Consider the following 19,940-nt stretch of genomic DNA (forward strand, 5'->3'; position numbering starts at 1 on the left):
ATTTCATTAAGGCAAGGTAATGCCAATCAATAAGTTTCTGCCAGTCTCTGGACAAGCAAGAATGCTAGGCCACCTAACTCTGCGTCTGTTATTAAGCAGTATTAGGGGTTGGGGAGATATGGGTACAGCAGTGCCATAACTTGTGAGTCCCCAACTTCCAGATTTAGGTTTCACAGTGAGGGCGTTGTGATCGCTATCATCGCGAACTATCACCCTAAAATCAAGCACCTTATCACAGGATTTTATTTTGATGAGAATGTAATCCAAAATCGACATATGTCCTGTTCTGTTAAAGGTAGTTTGTCCAGGATGATCTGATTTGAATCTGCCATTGCAGGCCTTCAGAGATAAAGAAAAAGTAGGAGCGAGGATTTGTAGCACTAGTGGGGTCCATGCTTTGACCGTAGGAATCAAAGGCTCAGGGATATTCCGATGTATATCTTCCGCCACAGGGTCGTTGTGGTCTAGCAGACTTAGCGGCTCATATTGGCAATTGAAATCGCCACCTACTATAACAGAGTAATCTGGATCTAAAGTCAGAATAAAATCATTCAAAGTTGAAATCACCTTGGATTCCCTTCCACCTGGAGAGGGTCTTGAATAAACATTCAGAAGGGCTAGATGGTTATTTCCGGGCAGATCTAATAGGACACATTGAATGTCATCAGAACCCGTTTGAAGTTGCCTAGCTATGGCACCCAGGTGGATTGCAACCCAGGTGCTGAGGCCTCCAGAAGGTCTCCCCCTACCACTTGATAGTGCAAGAATATCAAAAGAAACAAACCCCGCTCATTGAAATTTTTCCAGAGCCCATGTCTCTTGCAATAGACAAATATCAAAGGTGTCTATAAAATTGCCCCACTCTTCGCAAATCAGTTTATTCTTTAATCCCGCTACATTCCAAGAAATGAGATTAATATCAGTCTTAGACTCTCCGTTAGTGGACAGGTTACTTGGGGAAATACTTTCCCTACCCAAATTTTCCCGGTCGTGTTCGTGCCCCAGCCCGCCCAATAGTGTCAATGGAGGTATATCTTCCAAAAGTGCTGTGAAACATTCCAAAGGTCGATCTTTCTTGGAATTTGGGCTGGACGGTGGGGCGGATAACACAAACTGTGGATGGTCATCCCCCCCCACCAACCTTGGTGTTATGTAGCCCTTTCTGCTCCTTGGTCAAGGTGGTAACAGTGGGGGCCAGACGTCAATCCACCTGATCCAGAACACTGTATCTGTTAATATGGTGGAATGTTTCAAGAGTGGGTGGGCAAAAATGATTGTTAAATTGGGTCCCAATGAATGGAAAACCAGCCTGTATCCTCCCCAAACCATCCACGCCACCTCCCCAGGGGGCTTCGCGACCAGAAAAAGAGGGACCCAGGTAAAAGTAGGTAAGAGGGAGGGCTTTTATGGTTGTTTCATAACTGCCAAAATTACGTGACTGCGTGTTACAGATAAATCTGGCTGTTCTAAAATCTCTAAAATTAATTACAACGCAGTCACCCTGTATATCTTTAGTTCTAGGACCCACCCAATCTAACCGTCTTGCGAAAAGAATTTCACTCCTGCAACGATTGGGAAGGGGTTTATGGCAGTTCAGCCAATAAATACACTTTTTTAAGCATACTAAAGTCCTCCCTTGTACCCTGGGTTAAAGAAAGGACCCCCGTTAGGACCACCACATAAGGAGCTGATTCAGGAGGCAAATCCAGACAAGGCAACTTTGGTGTAGTTAAAGTGTCTGGGTTTGGACAACTAAGAATATTTTGAGGAGGATCAAGGTTCCCCAAATCAACTGGGGGATTAATGGTAACATGGTTTCCCTTACTCAATGTATTCTCTATTAAGGCTTGTGTAGTTGGGCCATGTGGTGCTATTTGAGCGATGGTGCCTGGTCTATCGCACTGCAAGGAGGATTGACCTGCTAATTCTGGCCTTATGTTAGGTAATTTGGGTACAGAGACATTTGGCCCGACTGGATCTTTAGCAGGTAAAAGTCAGTGTTAACGCCCTCCCACTCATTTAGCTCCTTAGCCCCCGAAGGAGCAACAAACAATAGTTCAAAAGCAGAGTTTTTTTATCAATTAAATCAAGTCTGTTGTACATAGGGAGGCATGTTGCAGTGAGTAGCTGTTCCAATTTGGTCCAAAATTCTCCTCCAAGCTCCACACCCAGGGCACACTCAGTGCTTTGAGTCACCAAGTTGACAGAATCTGTATTAACTGCACAGTCTAAAGCACCTGATTTTGCCCGTTTAGAAATTTTCGATCTTTTGTTGGGCAGGGCTGTGCCTCTTCGCTTACGTCTAGCATCCTGCTGTATTGGTTTGGCGTTAGATGCCTCTAAGCGAATTGGTAAGCCAGATCTGGTTGTCCCGACAGAGGTTATAGGTGTGGAGGGATCTTGGTCAGTAGACTCTCCGTGCTCAAATAGGCAGTTGATACTAGAATTTACAGCTGAGGATAGGCTGTCTTGGCAATTGGGAACTGGTACTTGACTAGCAGTACAAAGATTTATAGGTGACTGCACTAAAGCAATGTTCCCCAGTGAAGACCGTTTAGTAAAAACTTGGTCCAGCGAGAGCCTTTTTTCCGTTCGCTCGATTTCCCTCTGTAGAACTGAGGTAGCCCTTATAATAAAATTATCCAGTGTACCAACAACTCCAGACCCAGTGAGGGACTTCCTCCCCTTCCCTGAGCCTGCAGTTGCCATAGCCAGTGATCCAGCGATGTAGGTGCACAGAGAGGGGCAGGATTCCTAAAGGCGTTACAGGCAAATATTACAAGCAGAACTCTGTACAGTACAGAACATCGATGACATGGAGAAACAAGTAAGGACCCACAAAACCGAAGAGCCAGGGGTTATGCCCCGTCCCGTCCTCTGCCGTACTCGGACGGGCTCAGACGGGCCCGCCCTTTGCCCGGGCCTCGCCCCAGTCTGCGCCCCGCACGCGTCCCGTTCGCGCGCTAGCAGGCGTGGGTTGTGTAGCGGGAGGAGGAGGGGCCGGGAATAGGCACCAGGTGCGGTGAGCAATTACGAGGTAGGGCACCCTGGGACTCGCAGTCCCAGCAACAGCCGCAGCCTCCAGGAATGTCAGTGCTATGCAAAGTTTCCCAAGAGCTCCTCGATGAGATGGCAGGTAAAATAATTTAAAAAACCAAAGTCCGCGCCTACGAGCGGCACCAATCACTTTCATGCATTTGTCTAAAAAATATTAAAATAAAATCCCAGATATTTTGTTTATTAGATAAAAAGTAAAATCCCCGTTTTCATACTCTAGAGCAGGGGTACTCATAGTACCGCCCGCGGGCCGCCAGCGGCCCGGCAAGCCTTCCTTGGTGGCCCGCGGACCTTGCAGACATCGTATCTGCAAGCACCGCCGGTTGCAGCAGCGCGGAGCTATGGGGGCCTGGCGATTCTTTTAAAAGCCATTCACTTGTTAATAAGGCTTTGTTGTATTTCACCTTCTTAGCGCCCCTCTGAATGAGTGGAGATGCAGGGGCGCTAAAAAGCCTTATTAACAAGTGAATGGTCTTTAAAAGACCTGTGAAGTACTTGGGTGCGGCGGCTGTGTGCGTTCCAGGGAAGCTGACTCAGTGCGGGGTGAGGTGACGGATGGGGGGGGGGGGGGGTGGCTCTAGGTGTACAACTGACACCTATTTTAACTTACCACTTTTGAGATCCGAGGGGTTCGAATTCGACGGGGACTACTTTGCCGTTTAGCCTTTTTATGTTGATGAATAGGATACTCTTGCGTTTGGTAAAACAAAGCTTAGTAAGTTATTCTGGAACACCGACTAACCAGAACAGTGGTAGCGAACGCCATGTTAAAAAACATCTTATGATACGGTCACTCCCATGTGTATGCAGTTCTAAATGAAAATGGTAATGTTCTCGCACGCAGTAGTTCTGTACTTTGTGCTCCTCACCTGGAAGCGGAAGAGTTTTTGCCGGCTCAGCTAGAGCTGTGGACCAGCTGCCCTGGGCGTTCTTGGTTCTTCCTTCCATCTGTTCTGGGCGTTCTTGGCTCTTCCTTCCATCTGCTGTAGCTATGGCCGTCAATAACTCGTCCGACCCGCGGAGGGCCAACAAGATCCTACGCTACAAACCACCCACGACAGAGAACAACCCAACCCCGGAGGACCCAACACCTCTACATGAACCTCTTAGGAATGATCTTCAGTATGTGTGGCCTAATGCTGAAGTGGTGTGCATGGATTGCAGTCTACTGCTCCTTCATCAGCTTCGCCAACTCGCGCAGCTCTGAGGACACCAAGCAGATGATGAGCAGTTTCATGTTGTCTATTTCCGCGGGGGTCATGTCTTACCTACAGAACCCGCAGCCCATGTCTCCACCGTGGTGAAATGTCTGCTCATATCTAAGAAGCTCAACCTGGTGCTCCTGGGGAAGATGGGGTGAACGCCGGGGCAGAAAGATCATGGGCAATTGATTGGTGGGTTTGGGGGGAGGTATTGGCATGAGGTAGAATTTAAAACACTAGGCTTAACACGGTTGATTAGTGTAGGCTTATGAAACGCATCTTAGCAGGAAAAGGAATGCGATTCTACTCTGAGTCGTTCTGTTTTTGCATTGGCAGCGTGACACTGTTTCAAGGAGCAGAAAGGAAAACGTATCCATTCGGACCATGTGAACAGAATGGGTCTTTGCAGTGTCATGTGTGCTCCCTCTTCAATCTAGCACCTCTTTCCTGCCTCCTTGGCTCTGCCCATCCTATTTATTCTATTTGGGTCATTCATTAGGGTTGGAGAGTATGTCTTCCAGTTCAAAGTTTGTAAAAAGCAAGGAAAATTCTAGCCAGAATTGGGCGGACTTTTTGTTTTTCTAAAGAACATGTTACCCTTGCTGCTGTTAAGTTTGGATTTACGACACACACTGCCTGTGCTGTATTAGTCTGTTGAAACAGATCCAATAGGGTGAAATGCTAGCAGTACACTGAATCTCATGGAGGGTGAGTGTTGATCCATCCCTTGTTGTTGGCTTGAAACCACGAATTCCATTCTGCGTTGATATCGCCAATACAATACAACTGAAAGGGCACACCGTGGCAAGAGAACTTTCCAGCTCTTAGAACACACATCCAGGACCAACCTCGTGTGGTAGGGAGACAGACGAGAGGGAGGGAGACGGACGAGAGGGAGGGAGACGGACGAGAGGGAGGGAGACGGACGAGAGGGAGGGAGACGGACGAGAGGGAGGGAGACGGACGAGAGGGAGGGAGACGGACGAGAGGGAGGGAGACGGACGAGAGGGAGGGAGACGGACGAGAGGGAGGGAGACGGACGAGAGGGAGGGAGACGGACGAGAGGGAGGGAGACGGACGAGAGGGAGGGAGACGGACGAGAGGGAGGGAGACGGACGAGAGGGAGGGAGACGGACGAAGAGGGAGAGGGAGTCGGAGGGAGTCGGAGGGAGGGAGAGGGAGTCGGAGGGAGTCGGAGGGAGGGAGAGGGAGTCGGAGGGAGGGAGAGGGAGTCGGAGGGAGTCGGAGGGAGGGAGAGGGAGTCGGAGGGAGGGAGAGGGAGTCGGAGGGAGTCGGAGGGAGGGAGAGGGAGTCGGAGGGAGGGAGAGGGAGTCGGAGGGAGGGAGAGGGAGACGGGGAGTCGGAGGGAGGGAGAGGGAGACGGGGAGTCGGAGGGAGGGAGAGGGAGACGGGGAGTCGGAGGGAGGGAGAGGGAGACGGGGAGTCGGAGGGAGGGAGAGGGAGACGGGGAGTCGGAGGGAGGGAGAGGGAGACGGGGAGTCGGAGGGAGGGAGAGGGAGGGAGGGAGAGGGAGACGGGGAGTCGGAGGGAGGGAGAGGGAGACGGGGAGTCGGAGGGAGGGAGAGGGAGACGGGGAGTCGGAGGGAGGGAGAGGGAGACGGGGAGTCGGAGGGAGGGAGAGGGAGACGGGGAGTCGGAGGGAGGGAGTCGGAGAGAGGGAGACAGGGAGTCGGAGGGAGGGAGGGAGTCGGAGGGAGGGAGGGAGTCGGAGGGAGGGAGTCGGAGAGAGGGAGACAGGGAGTCGGAGGGAGGGAGGGAGTCGGAGGGAGGGAGGGAGGGAGTCGGAGGGAGGGAGGGAGTCGGAGGGAGGGAGTCGGAGGGAGGGAGGGAGTCGGAGGGAGGGTGATGGAGGGAGGGAGTCGGAGGGAGGGAGGGAGTCGGAGGGAGGGAGGGAGTCGGAGGGAGGGAGGGAGTCGGAGGGAGGGAGGGAGTCGGAGGGAGGGAGGGAGTCGGAGGGAGGGAGTCGGAGGGAGGGAGGGAGTCGGAGGGAGGGAGTCGGAGGGAGGGAGTCGGAGGGAGGGAGTCGGAGGGAGGGAGTCGGAGGGAGGGAGGGAGTCGGAGGGAGGGAGGGAGTCGGAGGGAGGGAGGGAGTCGGAGGGAGGGAGGGAGGGAGTCGGAGGGAGGGAGGGAGTCGGAGGGAGGGAGGGAGTCGGAGGGAGGGAGGGAGTCGGAGGGAGGGAGGGAGGGAGTCGGAGGGAGGGAGGGAGGGAGTCGGAGGGAGGGAGTCGGAGGGAGGGAGGGAGTCGAAGGGAGGGTGATAGATGGAGGGAGGGAGGGGAGGGAGAGAGGGAGGGAGTCGGAGGGAGGGAGGGAGTCGGAGGGAGGGAGGGAGTCGGAGGGAGGGAGGGAGTCGGAGGGAGGGAGGGAGGGAGTCGGAGGGAGGGAGGGAGTCGGAGGGAGGGAGGGAGTCGGAGGGAGGGAGGGAGGGAGTCGGAGGGAGGGAGGGAGTCGGAGGGAGGGAGGGAGTCGGAGGGAGGGAGGGAGTCGGAGGGAGGGAGGGAGTCGGAGGGAGGGAGGGAGTCGGAGGGAGGGAGGGAGTCGGAGGGAGGGTGATGGAGGGAGGGAGTCGGAGGGAGGGAGGGAGTCGAAGGGAGGGTGATGGAGGGAGGGAGTCGGAGGGAGGGAGGGAGTCGGAGGGAGGGAGGGAGGGAGTCGGAGGGAGGGAGGGAGTCGGAGGGAGGGAGGGAGTCGGGAGGGAGGGAGTCGGAGGGAGGGAGTCGGAGGGAGGGAGTCGGAGGGAGGGAGGGAGTCGGAGGGAGGGAGGGAGTCGGAGGGAGGGAGGGAGTCGGAGGGAGGGAGGGAGTCGGAGGGAGTCGGAGGGAGGGAGGGAGTCGGAGGGAGGGAGGGAGTCGGAGGGAGGGAGGGAGTCGGAGGGAGGGAGGGAGTCGGAGGGAGGGAGGGAGTCGGAGGGAGGGAGGGAGTCGGAGGGAGGGAGGGAGTCGGAGGGAGGGAGGGAGTCGGAGGGAGGGAGGGAGTCGGAGGGAGGGAGGGAGTGGGAGGGAGTCGGAGGGAGGGAGGGAGTCGGAGGGAGGGAGGGAGTCGGAGGGAGGGAGGGAGTCGGAGGGAGGGAGGGAGTGAGGGAGTCGGAGGGAGGGAGGGAGGGAGGGAGGGAGGGAGTCGGAGGGAGGGTGGGAGGGAGGGAGGGAGGGAGGGAGGGAGGGAGTCGGAGGGAGGGTGGGAGGGAGGGAGGGAGTGAGGGAGTCGAGGGAGGGTGGGAGGGAGGGAGGGAGGGAGGGAGTCGGAGGGAGGGTGGGAGGGAGGGAGGGAGGGGAGGGAGTCGGAGGGAGGGAGTCGGAGGGAGGGAGTCGGAGGGAGGGAGGGAGGGAGGGAGTCGGAGGGAGGGAGGGTGGGAGGGAGGGAGGGAGGGAGGGAGGGAGTCGGAGGGAGGGTGGGAGGGTGGGAGGGAGGGAGGGTGATAGAGGGAGGGAGGGAGAGAGGGAGGGTGATAGAGGGAGGGAGGGAGAGAGGGAGGGTGATAGAGGGGGGGAGGGAGACAGAGACTGAGGGAGGGTGATAGAGGGGGGAGGGAGACAGAGACTGAGGGAGGGTGATAGAGGGGGGAGGGAGACAGAGACTGAGGGAGGGTGATAGATAGAGGGAGGGAGAGAGAAAGGGAGGGAGGGAGAGAGAAAGGGAGGGAGGGAGAGAGACAGAGAGGGAGGGAGAGAGAAAGGGAGGGAGGGAGAGAGACAGAGAGGGAGGGAGAAAGGGAGGGAGGGAGAGAGACAGAGGGAGGGAGTGAGGGAGACAGAGAGGGAGGGAGTGAGGGAGACAGAGAGGGAGGGAGTGAGGGAGACAGAGAGGGAGGGAGTGAGGGAGACAGAGAGGGAGGGAGTGAGGGAGACCGAGGGAGGGGGAGGGAGGGAGGGAGACAGACAGAGGGAGGGAGGGAGACAGAGGGAGGGAGGGAGGGAGGGAGACAGAGGGAGGGAGGGAGGGAGGGAGACGGAGGGAGGGAGACGGAGGGAGGGGGAGGGAGACAGAGGGAGGGGGAGGGAGACAGAGGGAGGGGGAGGGAGACAGAGGGAGTCGGAGGGAGGGAGGGAGTCGGAGGGAGTCGGGAGGGAGGAGACAGGGAGGGAGACAGGGAGGGAGGGAGAAAGGGAGACAGACTGAGGGAGGGTGATAGATAGAGGGAGGGAGAGAGAAAGGGAGACAGACTGAGGGAGGGTGATAGATAGAGGGAGGGAGAGAGAAAGGGAGACAGACTGAGGGAGGGAGAGAGAAAGGGAGGGAGGGAGAGAGACAGAGGGAGGGAGAGAGAAAGGGAGGGAGAGAGACAGAGAGGGAGGGAGAAAGAAAGGGAGGGAGGGAGGGAGACAGAGAGGGAGGGAGAGAGAGACAGGGAGGGAGTGAGGGAGACAGAGAGGGAGGGAGTGAGGGAGACAGAGGGAGGGAGGGAGGGAGACAGAGGGAGGGAGGGAGACAGAGGGAGACGGAGGGAGGGGAGGGAGGGAGACGGAGGGAGGGAGACGGAGGGAGGGAGACAGAGGGAGGGAGACAGAGGGAGGGAGACAGAGGGAGGGGGAGGGAGGGAGTCGGAGGGAGGGAGTCGGAGGGAGGGAGTCGGAGGGAGGGAGGGAGTCGGAGGGAGGGTGATAGAGGGAGGGAGGGAGAGAGGGAGGGAGTCGGAGGGAGGGAGGGAGTCGGAGGGAGGGAGGGAGTCGGAGGGAGGGAGTCGGAGGGAGGGAGGGAGTCGGAGGGAGGGAGGGAGTCGGAGGGAGGGAGGGAGTCGGAGGGAGGGAGGGAGGGAGTCGGAGGGAGGGAGTCGGAGGGAGGGAGGGAGTCGGAGGGAGGGAGGGAGGGAGTCGGAGGGAGGGAGTCGGAGGGAGGGAGGGAGACAGGGAGGGAGGGAGTCGGAGGGAGACAGACAGGGAGGGAGACAGGGAGGGAGACAGGGAGGGAGACAGGGAGGGAGGGAGAAAGGGAGACAGACTGAGGGAGGGTGATAGATAGAGGGAGGGAGAGAGAAAGGGAGACAGACTGAGGGAGGGTGATAGATAGAGGGAGGGAGAGAGAAAGGGAGACAGACTGAGGGAGGGTGATAGATAGAGGGAGGGAGAGAGAAAGGGAGACAGACTGAGGGAGGGAGAGAGAAAGGGAGGGAGGGAGAGAGACAGAGGGAGGGAGAGAGACAGAGGGAGGGAGAGAGAAAGGGAGGGAGAGAGAAAGGGAGGGAGGGAGAGAGACAGAGAGGGAGGGAGGGAGAGAGACAGAGAGGGAGGGAGGGAGAGAGACAGAGAGGGAGGGAGGGAGGGAGAAAGAAAGGGAGGGAGGGAGAAAGGGAGGGAGAAAGGGAGGGAGGGAGAGAGACAGAGAGGGAGGGAGGGAGAGAGACAGAGAGGGAGGGAGGGAGAAAGAAGGGAGGGAGGGAGACAGGGAGGGAGGGAGGGAGAGAGAGACAGGGAGGGAGTGAGGGAGACAGAGAGGGAGGGAGTGAGGGAGACAGAGGGAGGGGGAGGGAGGGAGGGAGACAGAGGGAGGGAGGGAGGGAGACAGAGGGAGGGAGGGAGACAGAGGGAGGGGGAGGGAGGGAGACAGAGGGAGGGGGAGGGAGACGGAGGAGGGAGGGGGAGGGAGGGGGAGGGAGAGGGAGGGGGAGGGAGAGGGAGGGGGAGGGAGAGGAGGGAGACGGAGGGAGGGGGAGGGAGGGGGAGGGAGGGGAGGGAGGGGGAGGGAGGGGGAGGGAGAGGGAGACGGAGGGAGGGGGAGGGGAGAGGGAGAGGGAGGGAGGGAGACGGAGGGAGGGGGAGGGAGGGAGGGGGAGGGAGGGAGACAGACAGAGGGAGGGAGGGAGACAGAGGGGGAGGGAGACGGGAGGGAGGGGAGGGAGGGGGAGGGGGAGGGAGGGGGAGGGGGAGGGAGGGGGAGGGGGAGGGAGGGAGGGGGAGGGAGGGAGAGGGAGGGAGGGAGACGGAGGGAGGGAGACAGAGGGAGGGGGAGGGAGACAGACAGAGGGAGGGAGGGAGACAGAGGGGGAGGGAGACGGAGGGAGGGGGAGGGAGACGGAGGGAGGGGGAGGGAGACGGAGGGAGAGGGAGGGGGAGGGAGGGAGACGGAGGGAGGGGGAGGGAGACAGAGGGAGGGAGGGAGACAGAGGGAGAGGGAGGGAGGGAGACAGAGGGAGAGGGAGGGAGGGGGAGGGAGACGGAGGGAGGGGGAGGGAGACGGAGGGAGGGGGAGGGAGAGGGAGGGAGACAGAGGGAGAGGGAGGGAGGGAGGGAGACAGGGAGGGAGACAGGGAGGGAGACAGGGAGGGAGACAGGGAGGGAGGGAGGGAGGGAGGGAGAAAGGGAGACAGACTGAGGGAGGGTGATAGATAGAGGGAGGGAGAGAGAAAGGGAGACCGACTGAGGGAGGGTGATAGATAGAGGGAGGGAGAGAGACAGAGAGGGAGGGAGAGAGACTGAGGGAGGGAGAGAGAAAGGGAGACAGAGATAGATAGAGATGTGTGGCTCAGTGGATGAAGGCGTCTGCTGCAGGGGCCTGTGTTCAACCTCATGGTCAGTTTTTTTTTTTTTTTTTTGCTCTTGCCCTGCCCCTTCCGCCCCCACCGGTGCGGCCCTCGGCCACAAACCACACTGTAAATTTGGCCCCCGAGAGAAAGTTTGTGAGTACCCCTGCTCTAGAGTAATTGGTCTGCAACCCTTTTTTAGGTCTCGCTGGCGTTGCAGCGCGAAGCGCTGCCGCCAACGAGTACTATTGTTGCCTAGTTGCCTCCCAAGGGAGACAGACCGGGGCACGCGCAGCGATCGGGGTCTGTGTGGACGCGCAGACGCACACAGACACGCGCCCGCGCGCACACCCCGCCGCTGCCGACCCCGGCTGCCTAACGCGCGCGCACACACCTCGTTTTAACAACCATCCCATACATAGCTGGAAAGTGGATGATTTATATGTGGCCTCGTCAACCAGCCATGGCGGCTTAGCCAAGAGCAATTCACATTTCCAGAATCTGAAACCAACTACATTAACAGCAACACTACATGTCCCACAATACAACATGCTGTGGGATAAAATGCCAAAACAGGCTAATCTCGCAGTGTCGGTCTGACACAGACTAAAATGTACCGCTGAGTTCGTTGGTTCTCTCCTTCTTGAAAGACATATGAATTTATGACAGTTTATGCTGCGCATCCACCCTACGTCCGCCGACTGCGTGGCACCCTACTCTAACACTGGGTAACTTTTGTCGGTCTCTTAGGGATGGTGAACAGCATCAGCACCGGAGGTAGTTTGACACCCTTGACATTTTTACAAAGGGGACTGGGAATGGAGAGAAGACGTCCGCCGATGAGTCACCGTGCCCGTACTGCTGCGAGTGCTACTGAAGCCCGCCGAGTAAACTTACGCTTGTGACATCCACTTGTCCTGCACCCGCTATCAAAAGCGTCTCACATCCCGTAATCCCTAACTGCGCATTCAACAGTGCACGGAGCCGAGCCACTCGGCCTGTACACTACGTTAAGAACGTATGGCATCACACAGTCCTTTCTTCCTTTTCAACGTTACTCCGACACCATTGTAACACCGCCTATTGTCGCTTGTGTGCGCTGCCATGACAGTGGCTGATGTGCTGTATAGGTCCGTGCGCGACAAGTTGGGCCAGTCCATTTTCTTGTAATTCTGTGATTTGTAGTCTTTAGTTAACCCAGAATACAACCAGGACTGTAAGTCATAGAATTCTAAGAACAAGCATTTGCAATGCAATAGGTCTCGCATTTATAAGAGTTTGAGCTATTGGCATTGTAAATGACAATGCTTTTTATTTAAGTTTGGTTTTTTTAAAACAGAAATAAAAGGCACTGTCATTTACAATGCTAATAGCTCAAACTCTCGCAAATGCGAGACCTATTGCATTGCAAATGCTTGTTGTAGTGAGTTACTTCCACTCAAGGAAAGTGCTGTTGATAGATTAGCACATTTTTCACTGTAAAATAGTGACTACGGGTTAAATTATACCAGGACCACCATAAGCAGGATTACCAGTAGTGACCACCTAAGCATTCCAGTTGAGGTTACCAGCAGAAATTCCAAGCAAACGTTTACCAATGGTAAGCCTCCACTTGAATAATGAAGTAACATTCAGATCATCACATAACCATAAGTCTTCCCATCTCAAATTGAATGATCATTTTCCTATCCACTTTAATGTGTTTTGCATTTGTAATGTTTTGTCTTCATAAGCATGTTCGTTTTTGAAAATTCAATTTAAAAAAAAAAAAAAAAAAAACTTTACATTTTGGGTGGGCAAAAGAAACCCTATTCTGGAAAAAACATAATTCTTGCCTTTAAAAATGTTTAATTTTTTTAGAAAATACAGTCCCCAAACCTAATTTGTTATTCATAAAGTACTACCATGTAAAAGTTCCTTAAATAGACAAATTGTGCTTCAAATACCCAAATATTACAATCCTAAGCCATGGAGTCTCAGCATATTACCAAGGATGCCAGTGTTGTGCTAATAATGCCCACCTTAATGCCAAGGTCACCAGTGTGCCAAGGTGGGACGCTGTACTTTCCAGGATGCCCACCGTATATCAGACATGCTCTTTATGCAAAAAGCGGTCACCATTGTGTCGGGGATGGCTAAGAGTTGGCCAGTCAAGCTCTTAAAATGTAAATATGGCAGTCAGTATAGCACAACTCCACTAAAAATGCCAAAATAGTCAAGGACGACTATTTTGCTATTCATAGTATTATGCTATGAACACCACTGTTTATTACGGAGGAACACAATGTCAGACACACAAATGCAGATGAGGCTCTTAATTTTCTCTGTTATGGATCCTAATCTGTCTTTTTGACCCTTATGCTGATTATGCTCCCAACTAACATATTTTCACTCAGACACCTGCAGTCCCACACTGGTTAATGCTGCCACCCTTCTTTGACGTTACATTGTTCACATACGGGGTGACTAACGAGAAGGGCATATGACATGGCTATCCATGTGTGTTAAGAGTGGATACAGATGGTCACCTTAAGCCAATACAGTGTGCTTTTGAGTGTTATCATAACCCAGTCATTGGTTTGGCTAGATGTCACTCCTAAGGCCTTGAGATGGGGCAGTGCTGCCTCCTATATTTTTTTTGAAACATAATTTTTATTTGCATTAAAGTATCAGCAATACACACATTTCTTATCCGGTTCATAAACGTTTCCAGTTAACAGTTCAAGGTGCTATTCCTAGTTGAGTAGCTGGCATTCTGTCTATACCCCTTATCTCGCGATAAGTTCCAGTGTACTTCGCAGTGTCAGTTGCAAGGTACATTCATTCAGTATGATCTAATATTTCCTCCCCAACTGTCCACCCCCTGACTTTCCCACACCCCTCGTTGCTGTCAACTAACCTGCCGCTTTGGCTTCCGCCTTACGTGTGGTTTGGGTCTCTCTCTGTACGCCCCAACTCAGGCCAAATGCTGCCTCCTATATTATGCACAGACTTTCTGATACTGACTTGGCAACATCTGAGCTATTTTGAGGGTGCTGATGAGATACCAGTAGCTCCAGAGCTAATCATAGGAAACCCCTGGGTTGGGGTAATAAAACATGGAGGGCATTGGTTGATTTGAGCAGCCAAGCTGTCCAGTGTTCTTTTCAGCACTAGGTTTTAAGTTTAATAGAGGTGCTCCAAAAATATACGTGTGTGTGTGTGTGTGTGTGTGTGTGTGTGTGTGTGTATATATATATATATATATATATATATAGTCCACCAATTCCGGTTTAAAGATATCGGTCTGTCGCCGGCGGTCCGAGTCTGGAAACCGGATTTCCAAAGTTATTCACTCCAAACAATCTCGCGTATCTCTGAGAAATACTCGGATATTTCTCAGAGATACGTGAGATTGTTTGGAGTGAATATATATATATATATATATATATATATATATATATATATGTTCAGCACAAACATCTGCCGTAGATAGCTCATGTTTGTTTTTATAAGAAGTAAAGGGCTCATGGATGTAGCTGGGTATGGTTGAAAGCTATGTATGGTTGTATTAACCTGGTTTTTGGTGGTGGTTGTGCAAGTCTGGTTCCAAGTGCTGTATGTTATGGTAGTTGGGGCTTTATTTAATGCACCACACTTGGATTGTTCAGGTTTGGATTTTATTTGCTTTTTAGGTAACCCCTAAAGGTGCTGGTTTAAACCCAAACGCAAAAGTATGGCAGGAAATTCCACAAGGAGGCTCTGATGCTAACCAATCAGCTAATGGCACTACTGAATCTTGGCAGGAATCTGGAACCTCAGCAAGGTCCCCAACTGAAGGTAGGTCTGTTAGTAATGCTGACCTTGGGCTTATGCTCTTCCTGTTCTCTTTTTGACCTGCACATCATGCTTACTACCTGGGTGGTACACTTAATTGTCTATCTTTATAGAAAGATTATTAATATCAAAAAATAATTATACTGTGATTGGGTGAGAGAACCTTGTTGCCAACTACTGTGCCAAAGAGGATCAAGACCATCATACCAGTTCTTGATATTGACCTTAATGACTTCTTCCTCTTCAGTACATCGAACAAAGGGATTTTGACTCATTCCGAAAAGGGATTACAATGAATCTGTGGCGCTTGGTGCAGATTTGTTTCAATATTAACGTTATCAATACTAAATGTTGCATTTAAAAGTGATCACTGCCAGTGCTTGTGCCTTCCCTTGAGCCTAAACTGCTAACATGTTTCCCTACACATGGGTTTCAAATCTAGGCTAGACTGATGAGTATTGAAACATCACTCTTACCATCATTGTGGTGCATACGCATGTTTCTGGGATTGACAACCTTTATTCAAGTAGTAGTTCTCATGAGGATGAGGACTGACGCTTGCCAGGGCTCAGTCTCAAGTCGTATTGGGGTTGTTCTTCACCATTATCTACTGATTATAATGCTTTAGTGTGCTCTACAGGTGATACGAAATTTAGGATTAATCGCTGAACAGGTGAAAATCACCCCATTAGGTCATCAGACTCACAGGCCCTTCACAGTTCTGAACAGAGACTTGAAACATTTCTGAAGCTTATGGCCATTAGACCGCACTTGAACGTTTTTCAAGTTCAAATAGACACTCTTGCTGGTGTACTTTATTTGACAGTGCATGGAATGATTAAACCCTCAACATTTTCTCTTATAGTAGCGAAAACAAATGAAGAGGAGAGATGTGATGCCGACAGTTGTTGGCTGCCTGTAATGTGCCTTCTGATTGAGAGCAGGAAAGAAATCTCTGCCATATTGTACCTTCAAGCCTTAGTAAGTGCCACATTTGTGCCAACATAAGTCCAGGGAGTGTGAGACAAATTGTGCAGGTCTTTCAGGATATCCACATGTGATGCATTTACATGCAGATAAGGGAAATTTAGTTTCAATTACTTATGACTGGAAAGTAACCATTGCAAATGGAATCTGATAGCTCCCTTTTCACCTCAACAAGTTGTTCTCTGCAGTGTCATTCAACTGTCTCATGCTCTTCTGGTGCCATATCTCTGGGCAGCTGGGTGAGCAGGTATTTTCTTTACCCCTCCTTCTGAAGTTCATCTTTACTATACATAAATGAATACATCCAAAGAGATTATTGCTAACTGGTCTGCGTACTTCTAGGAGGGATTTCCCAAGAGTCTGCACTAAAAGTGGTGCAAGGTTTGCTACTAATCTGCAGGGAGAGTTTTTATCTACTACCTACTGGGAAGTAGCTACCAATTCTATCCTGGAAGAGACGACTTAATGCCATTGAAGTTTGTTTGAAAAAACTAGGTTGACATATTTGCGTTTAGGAAAATGCAGTGCAACATCATTTTGATAGATGTGCTCTTATGTCTTGAAGTTAGTCTGCTTCTCAGTAGGATCTAAATAATGAGCTTGTTCATTTGATGGTAGCCACCTTTTTTCTTCGAAGGTTCTCGAAGAATTCCCTTTACATCGTTCTTACAGTGTGACCGTGATTGTGGACTTAGTTGGCTGTGGGGACATCAAACAATTTAAAGGTGTCTAGTGATGTGTTGAGTTTGAAAAACATAGTCCTGTAATTCATTCTTTGGTCATAATGTATGTTGCTATTTCCAGTTTCAAGCTATTACTGCCAGCTCCTGTATTGCAAAATCTGTACAGACTGAGCTTATACTTTTACGTTGACAAGCTCGTTCCACCAGTACAAAAGCTGCATCACTGAATTATCTAGTACAGCAGGACTCGCCATTTCTAATGCTTTCAAACAGCATTATTCGTAGGATGCTGCATCCTGTGAAGATTAATTGCTCAGTTGTCTGTTTGGAGCCTTATTCGACGGAATTAATCGCTGAATCCTTGACAGCATCTATGTACCAGAATATCATGGTCAGCACTGCAGTGAATTAATTAATTAATAATTGTCTTACTAAACAAAGTCTAAATCTGCAGTGTACGTTAGCAATAAAATTCAGTTTGTGCTCGGCCCTTTCACTGCTATTGTTCAACCTTCACATGTACCACAAATGTACATAGGTGGCTGAAATGCTTTTGGGCACACAGTCTCTTGGATAATGTTACTGTTTCTTGTTACAGGTGTTCTGTAACTGGGGTCTTAAACAGTGTGGAATAAAAAAAAAAAATTCTAAATAGTCTTCCTTGGGACAGTATGCTTCATAAAGCTATGTGTCCTGTGCGTCATTAGTGAGCTAACAAATTATGGCCGCATTCTCATGGTAGAAGAGCTCTGATAATAGCCTCTCTAATTGTGCCGGGGCTAATATACAAGATTTGGATTCTAGCCATGCCCTTATTTTGCCACCGTTCTGCAAAACTAGATACTAAGGCTTAAAGATTAGGGAAGCAGTATTTCCAAGGTTGGAATGCCATTTTGAATCTATGAACACCTACAAACTTGATTAGGGCTTTTCGCGATCTCTTCTCTAATCTCTTACCACACTAGAAAGGCTGTAAATTTACTCCAGACAAGGGCAGGGTAATAAAGAGATTAGTACTAGTGAAAGTGGACTTAAAAAAAAAAAACTTTGGAGATTTTCACAGTCCATCATACACATGCATATTTGTTTAGGCTAAAATGTAGTTGAACATTTTCTAGGATTAGTTTCCACTACGCCCTCTTCTTGTCAAGTCTTGATTCGTAAATCTACACTAAAGTAAGGACATATTATATTTATTGGTGTGGCTACATCTTTAACAGTTTGCTCTCTCTTGTTCAAGTGTAGTTCTATTCTACTGTTACTGTGATTATTCTTAAATGTTGCTGATGGTGAGTAACCTGTGGATTGGCTAGTGTTGACATTGGAGGTACTGTGATTCTTCATATAAAAGTCTTTCATTCCCTTAATGCAGGTTTTCATTTTAACAAGCGGCGACAAAGACTAGGAAGACATGTCTGCTGCAATCATTGCAGCAGAGGTGTGATCTTGTCTTAAGCACTTTTTGAACTTTTTTTTTTTTACTTGACAAAACCCAATCCTGTTGGAACTCTTACCAGAGTTACGGTAGGCTTTTGGATATCAGTAAGGCTTGGCATATTTGGTATGTGAATGCTATTTTCCATCGTTTTGGATTGGATGCTCGCCGCATTATTTCAACTGCCACATCTTTGGAGGAGCCACATGTCTTCCCGTGCAGGTGAGGATTACTGCATTTGCATGCATATTTGTTATGACAGATCTCCACTAGGTTCTGAACACACATGCTTATGAGGAACATGAAGTGTGGTGCGCTGCGTCTGGTGTACGGTTGTGGAAGTTAGTTGACGGAAACATTACTCGCAGACTTCTGTGTGGATCTGTGTCCATACTTGTGAGGATCTGCTTGGATTTTGCTCAATACTACGAATCTTTGATCATTGTCAGTTAACTTTTTGCTATCTATATTCTGAAACATTTACTTTTTGTAACATTTGGTAAACCTAGCACCATTCAGTTTGATCTACTACCAAAGCTGCTCCAGAGTAAAGGTGATCCTCCAACTCCATTGGTATGATGAAAGGCGTTTAAAACTTATTTGAATGCCATTGATAGAGCAAGAATGTCAGCGGAGGGGAAGAAAAACATTTTATTACATTGTTTAGGATCCAAGGGGCAAATGGCTTTTAGAACAGTTACAAATGGCACCTCAAGGACAGGGTGATTTGCATGAAAATGCCACGTGGCGGATGGCGTCTAGTAGTGTTCTCAACAGATTTAAGTTTTTAACCCGCGCTCTAGAAGACTAATCAGTTGAGGAGTAGTTTCATACAGGATTGAGAGCTTCATCTATAGCATGTAACTTTGGACCCATCACAGACTAAATAAGATAGCAAATTGTGCATGTCAGGAGCAAGATGATGCAGCAACAGTTGTGGTATATGGGTGAAACAAACATAAAATGTCATTAGCATTGCTATAGAACAGTCAGAAAATGGATGCAATCTTTGAGTGAAAAATAAAACCTATAGGGAGGATGTATGTAGACTAAATAGAGGATTTTCTTGTGTAGGTGGACAGTTCATTTTTTATTTTTTTTTCAAAGTGCTTTCATTGTTTTAGGTGTTGGAGTTCTAAACAATATGTCCTCTTTCCCTCCATGTCTGACATTGGCTAAAGAATGCTAAACATTTGGTTGGGTTGGACATGTTGCACATGTTTGTTAGAATTTTAGGAGAGATAACAAAATGCCCACCCAAAGGAAATTGAAGAGGTGGGTCTGAAATGCATGCGTGTGCCTAGTGAGACAAATGAGAATAGTAAAGGGATTGTCCTGTCTAAGTATTGAGCGTGTGGGGAAAGTGATGAGGTGATGAAGCCATGCAATGTACGGTTACAATTTTGACCAAAAACATGGTTCTTAGGATGGACTCTGGTTCTTCACGTATGATCGTCACTAAAGGTTTATTTCCAAAGGAATCAGACATAATTGCTGAAAGTTTTGGTGGTTCTAGAATAGATATCATAGGGTATGTTGAAATTGAATACAAGGGAAGAGTGAGCCAGATTAGGTTGTATGTAGCATTAAGACGTGAATGTCATTGGATGGAAAGACCAATGGAAACCTGCTGTAACTTTGAACCCTAGTAATAAGGTACCTGTGTTGGTAACTGACACCAAGAACAAGGCTTGAGCAGTCATTCAGTTTCCTTAAGCATTAACTAACAGGTTGGGTAATTTTTATAAGCCTTTTTTTTCCTTTTTTTACATGAAGTAACTTTGCTGTGGTAATGATACCTACCTGATGTGTACTGTGGCTAAGGGAACAGTATGCCACATTGCAATAGTCTGTCTCGTACATTGTCTAAGGGGAGAGCAACAGGTGCACACCACAGCAAATCCGATGCATGCCCACCCAGCAAAGGACTACAGTTCGGCGCAATCACTATTAACACTTTTCGGGTCAGAATCCGTAGCCAAAAGCCGGTCACCCAGATCTTCGCACACAAGGGTTTCTTCCACCACTTTATCATCTTTTCTGATAAGTTTCATATGAATCTAGTTCGAGGCATGTGGGCTGCTGAATTCATATCTGTGCATAGATTGCCGCCTAGTGTTGGGTCCGGATGTTTGCACGTTGTTGTCCTGGAAGAGTCTTCGAAGTATCCTGGGATAGGTGACTCCTCCCCTGGACTACAGTGCGCATGGGCATCCTCTCCATCCTCAGATTGTTTTTTTCCGCCATTGGGTTCGGATGTGCTTATCTTGACTCAAGTTAGGAAA

General features: G+C 50.5%; 1 protein-coding gene and 1 pseudogene across 3 annotated transcripts in view; both read left to right on the top strand.

Moving 5' to 3' along the window:
• Positions 1–19,940, top strand: part of LARP4 (La ribonucleoprotein 4) — a 248,711-nt gene that overhangs the window by 33,786 nt on the left and 194,985 nt on the right. For all 3 annotated transcript variants that reach the window (XM_085654536.1, XM_085654538.1, XM_085654537.1), the window contains one exon: positions 14,409–14,553. In XM_085654536.1, coding sequence (XP_085510662.1) covers positions 14,409–14,553 — 145 coding nt within the window. The remainder of the gene's footprint in view (positions 1–14,408; positions 14,554–19,940) is intronic.
• On the top strand, positions 3,850–4,385 carry LOC146856406 (PAT complex subunit Asterix pseudogene; annotated as a pseudogene).

This window comes from Triturus cristatus, chromosome 4_1 (assembly GCF_964204655.1).
Source record: "Triturus cristatus chromosome 4_1, aTriCri1.1, whole genome shotgun sequence".
Taxonomy (NCBI): Eukaryota; Metazoa; Chordata; class Amphibia; order Caudata; family Salamandridae; genus Triturus; species Triturus cristatus.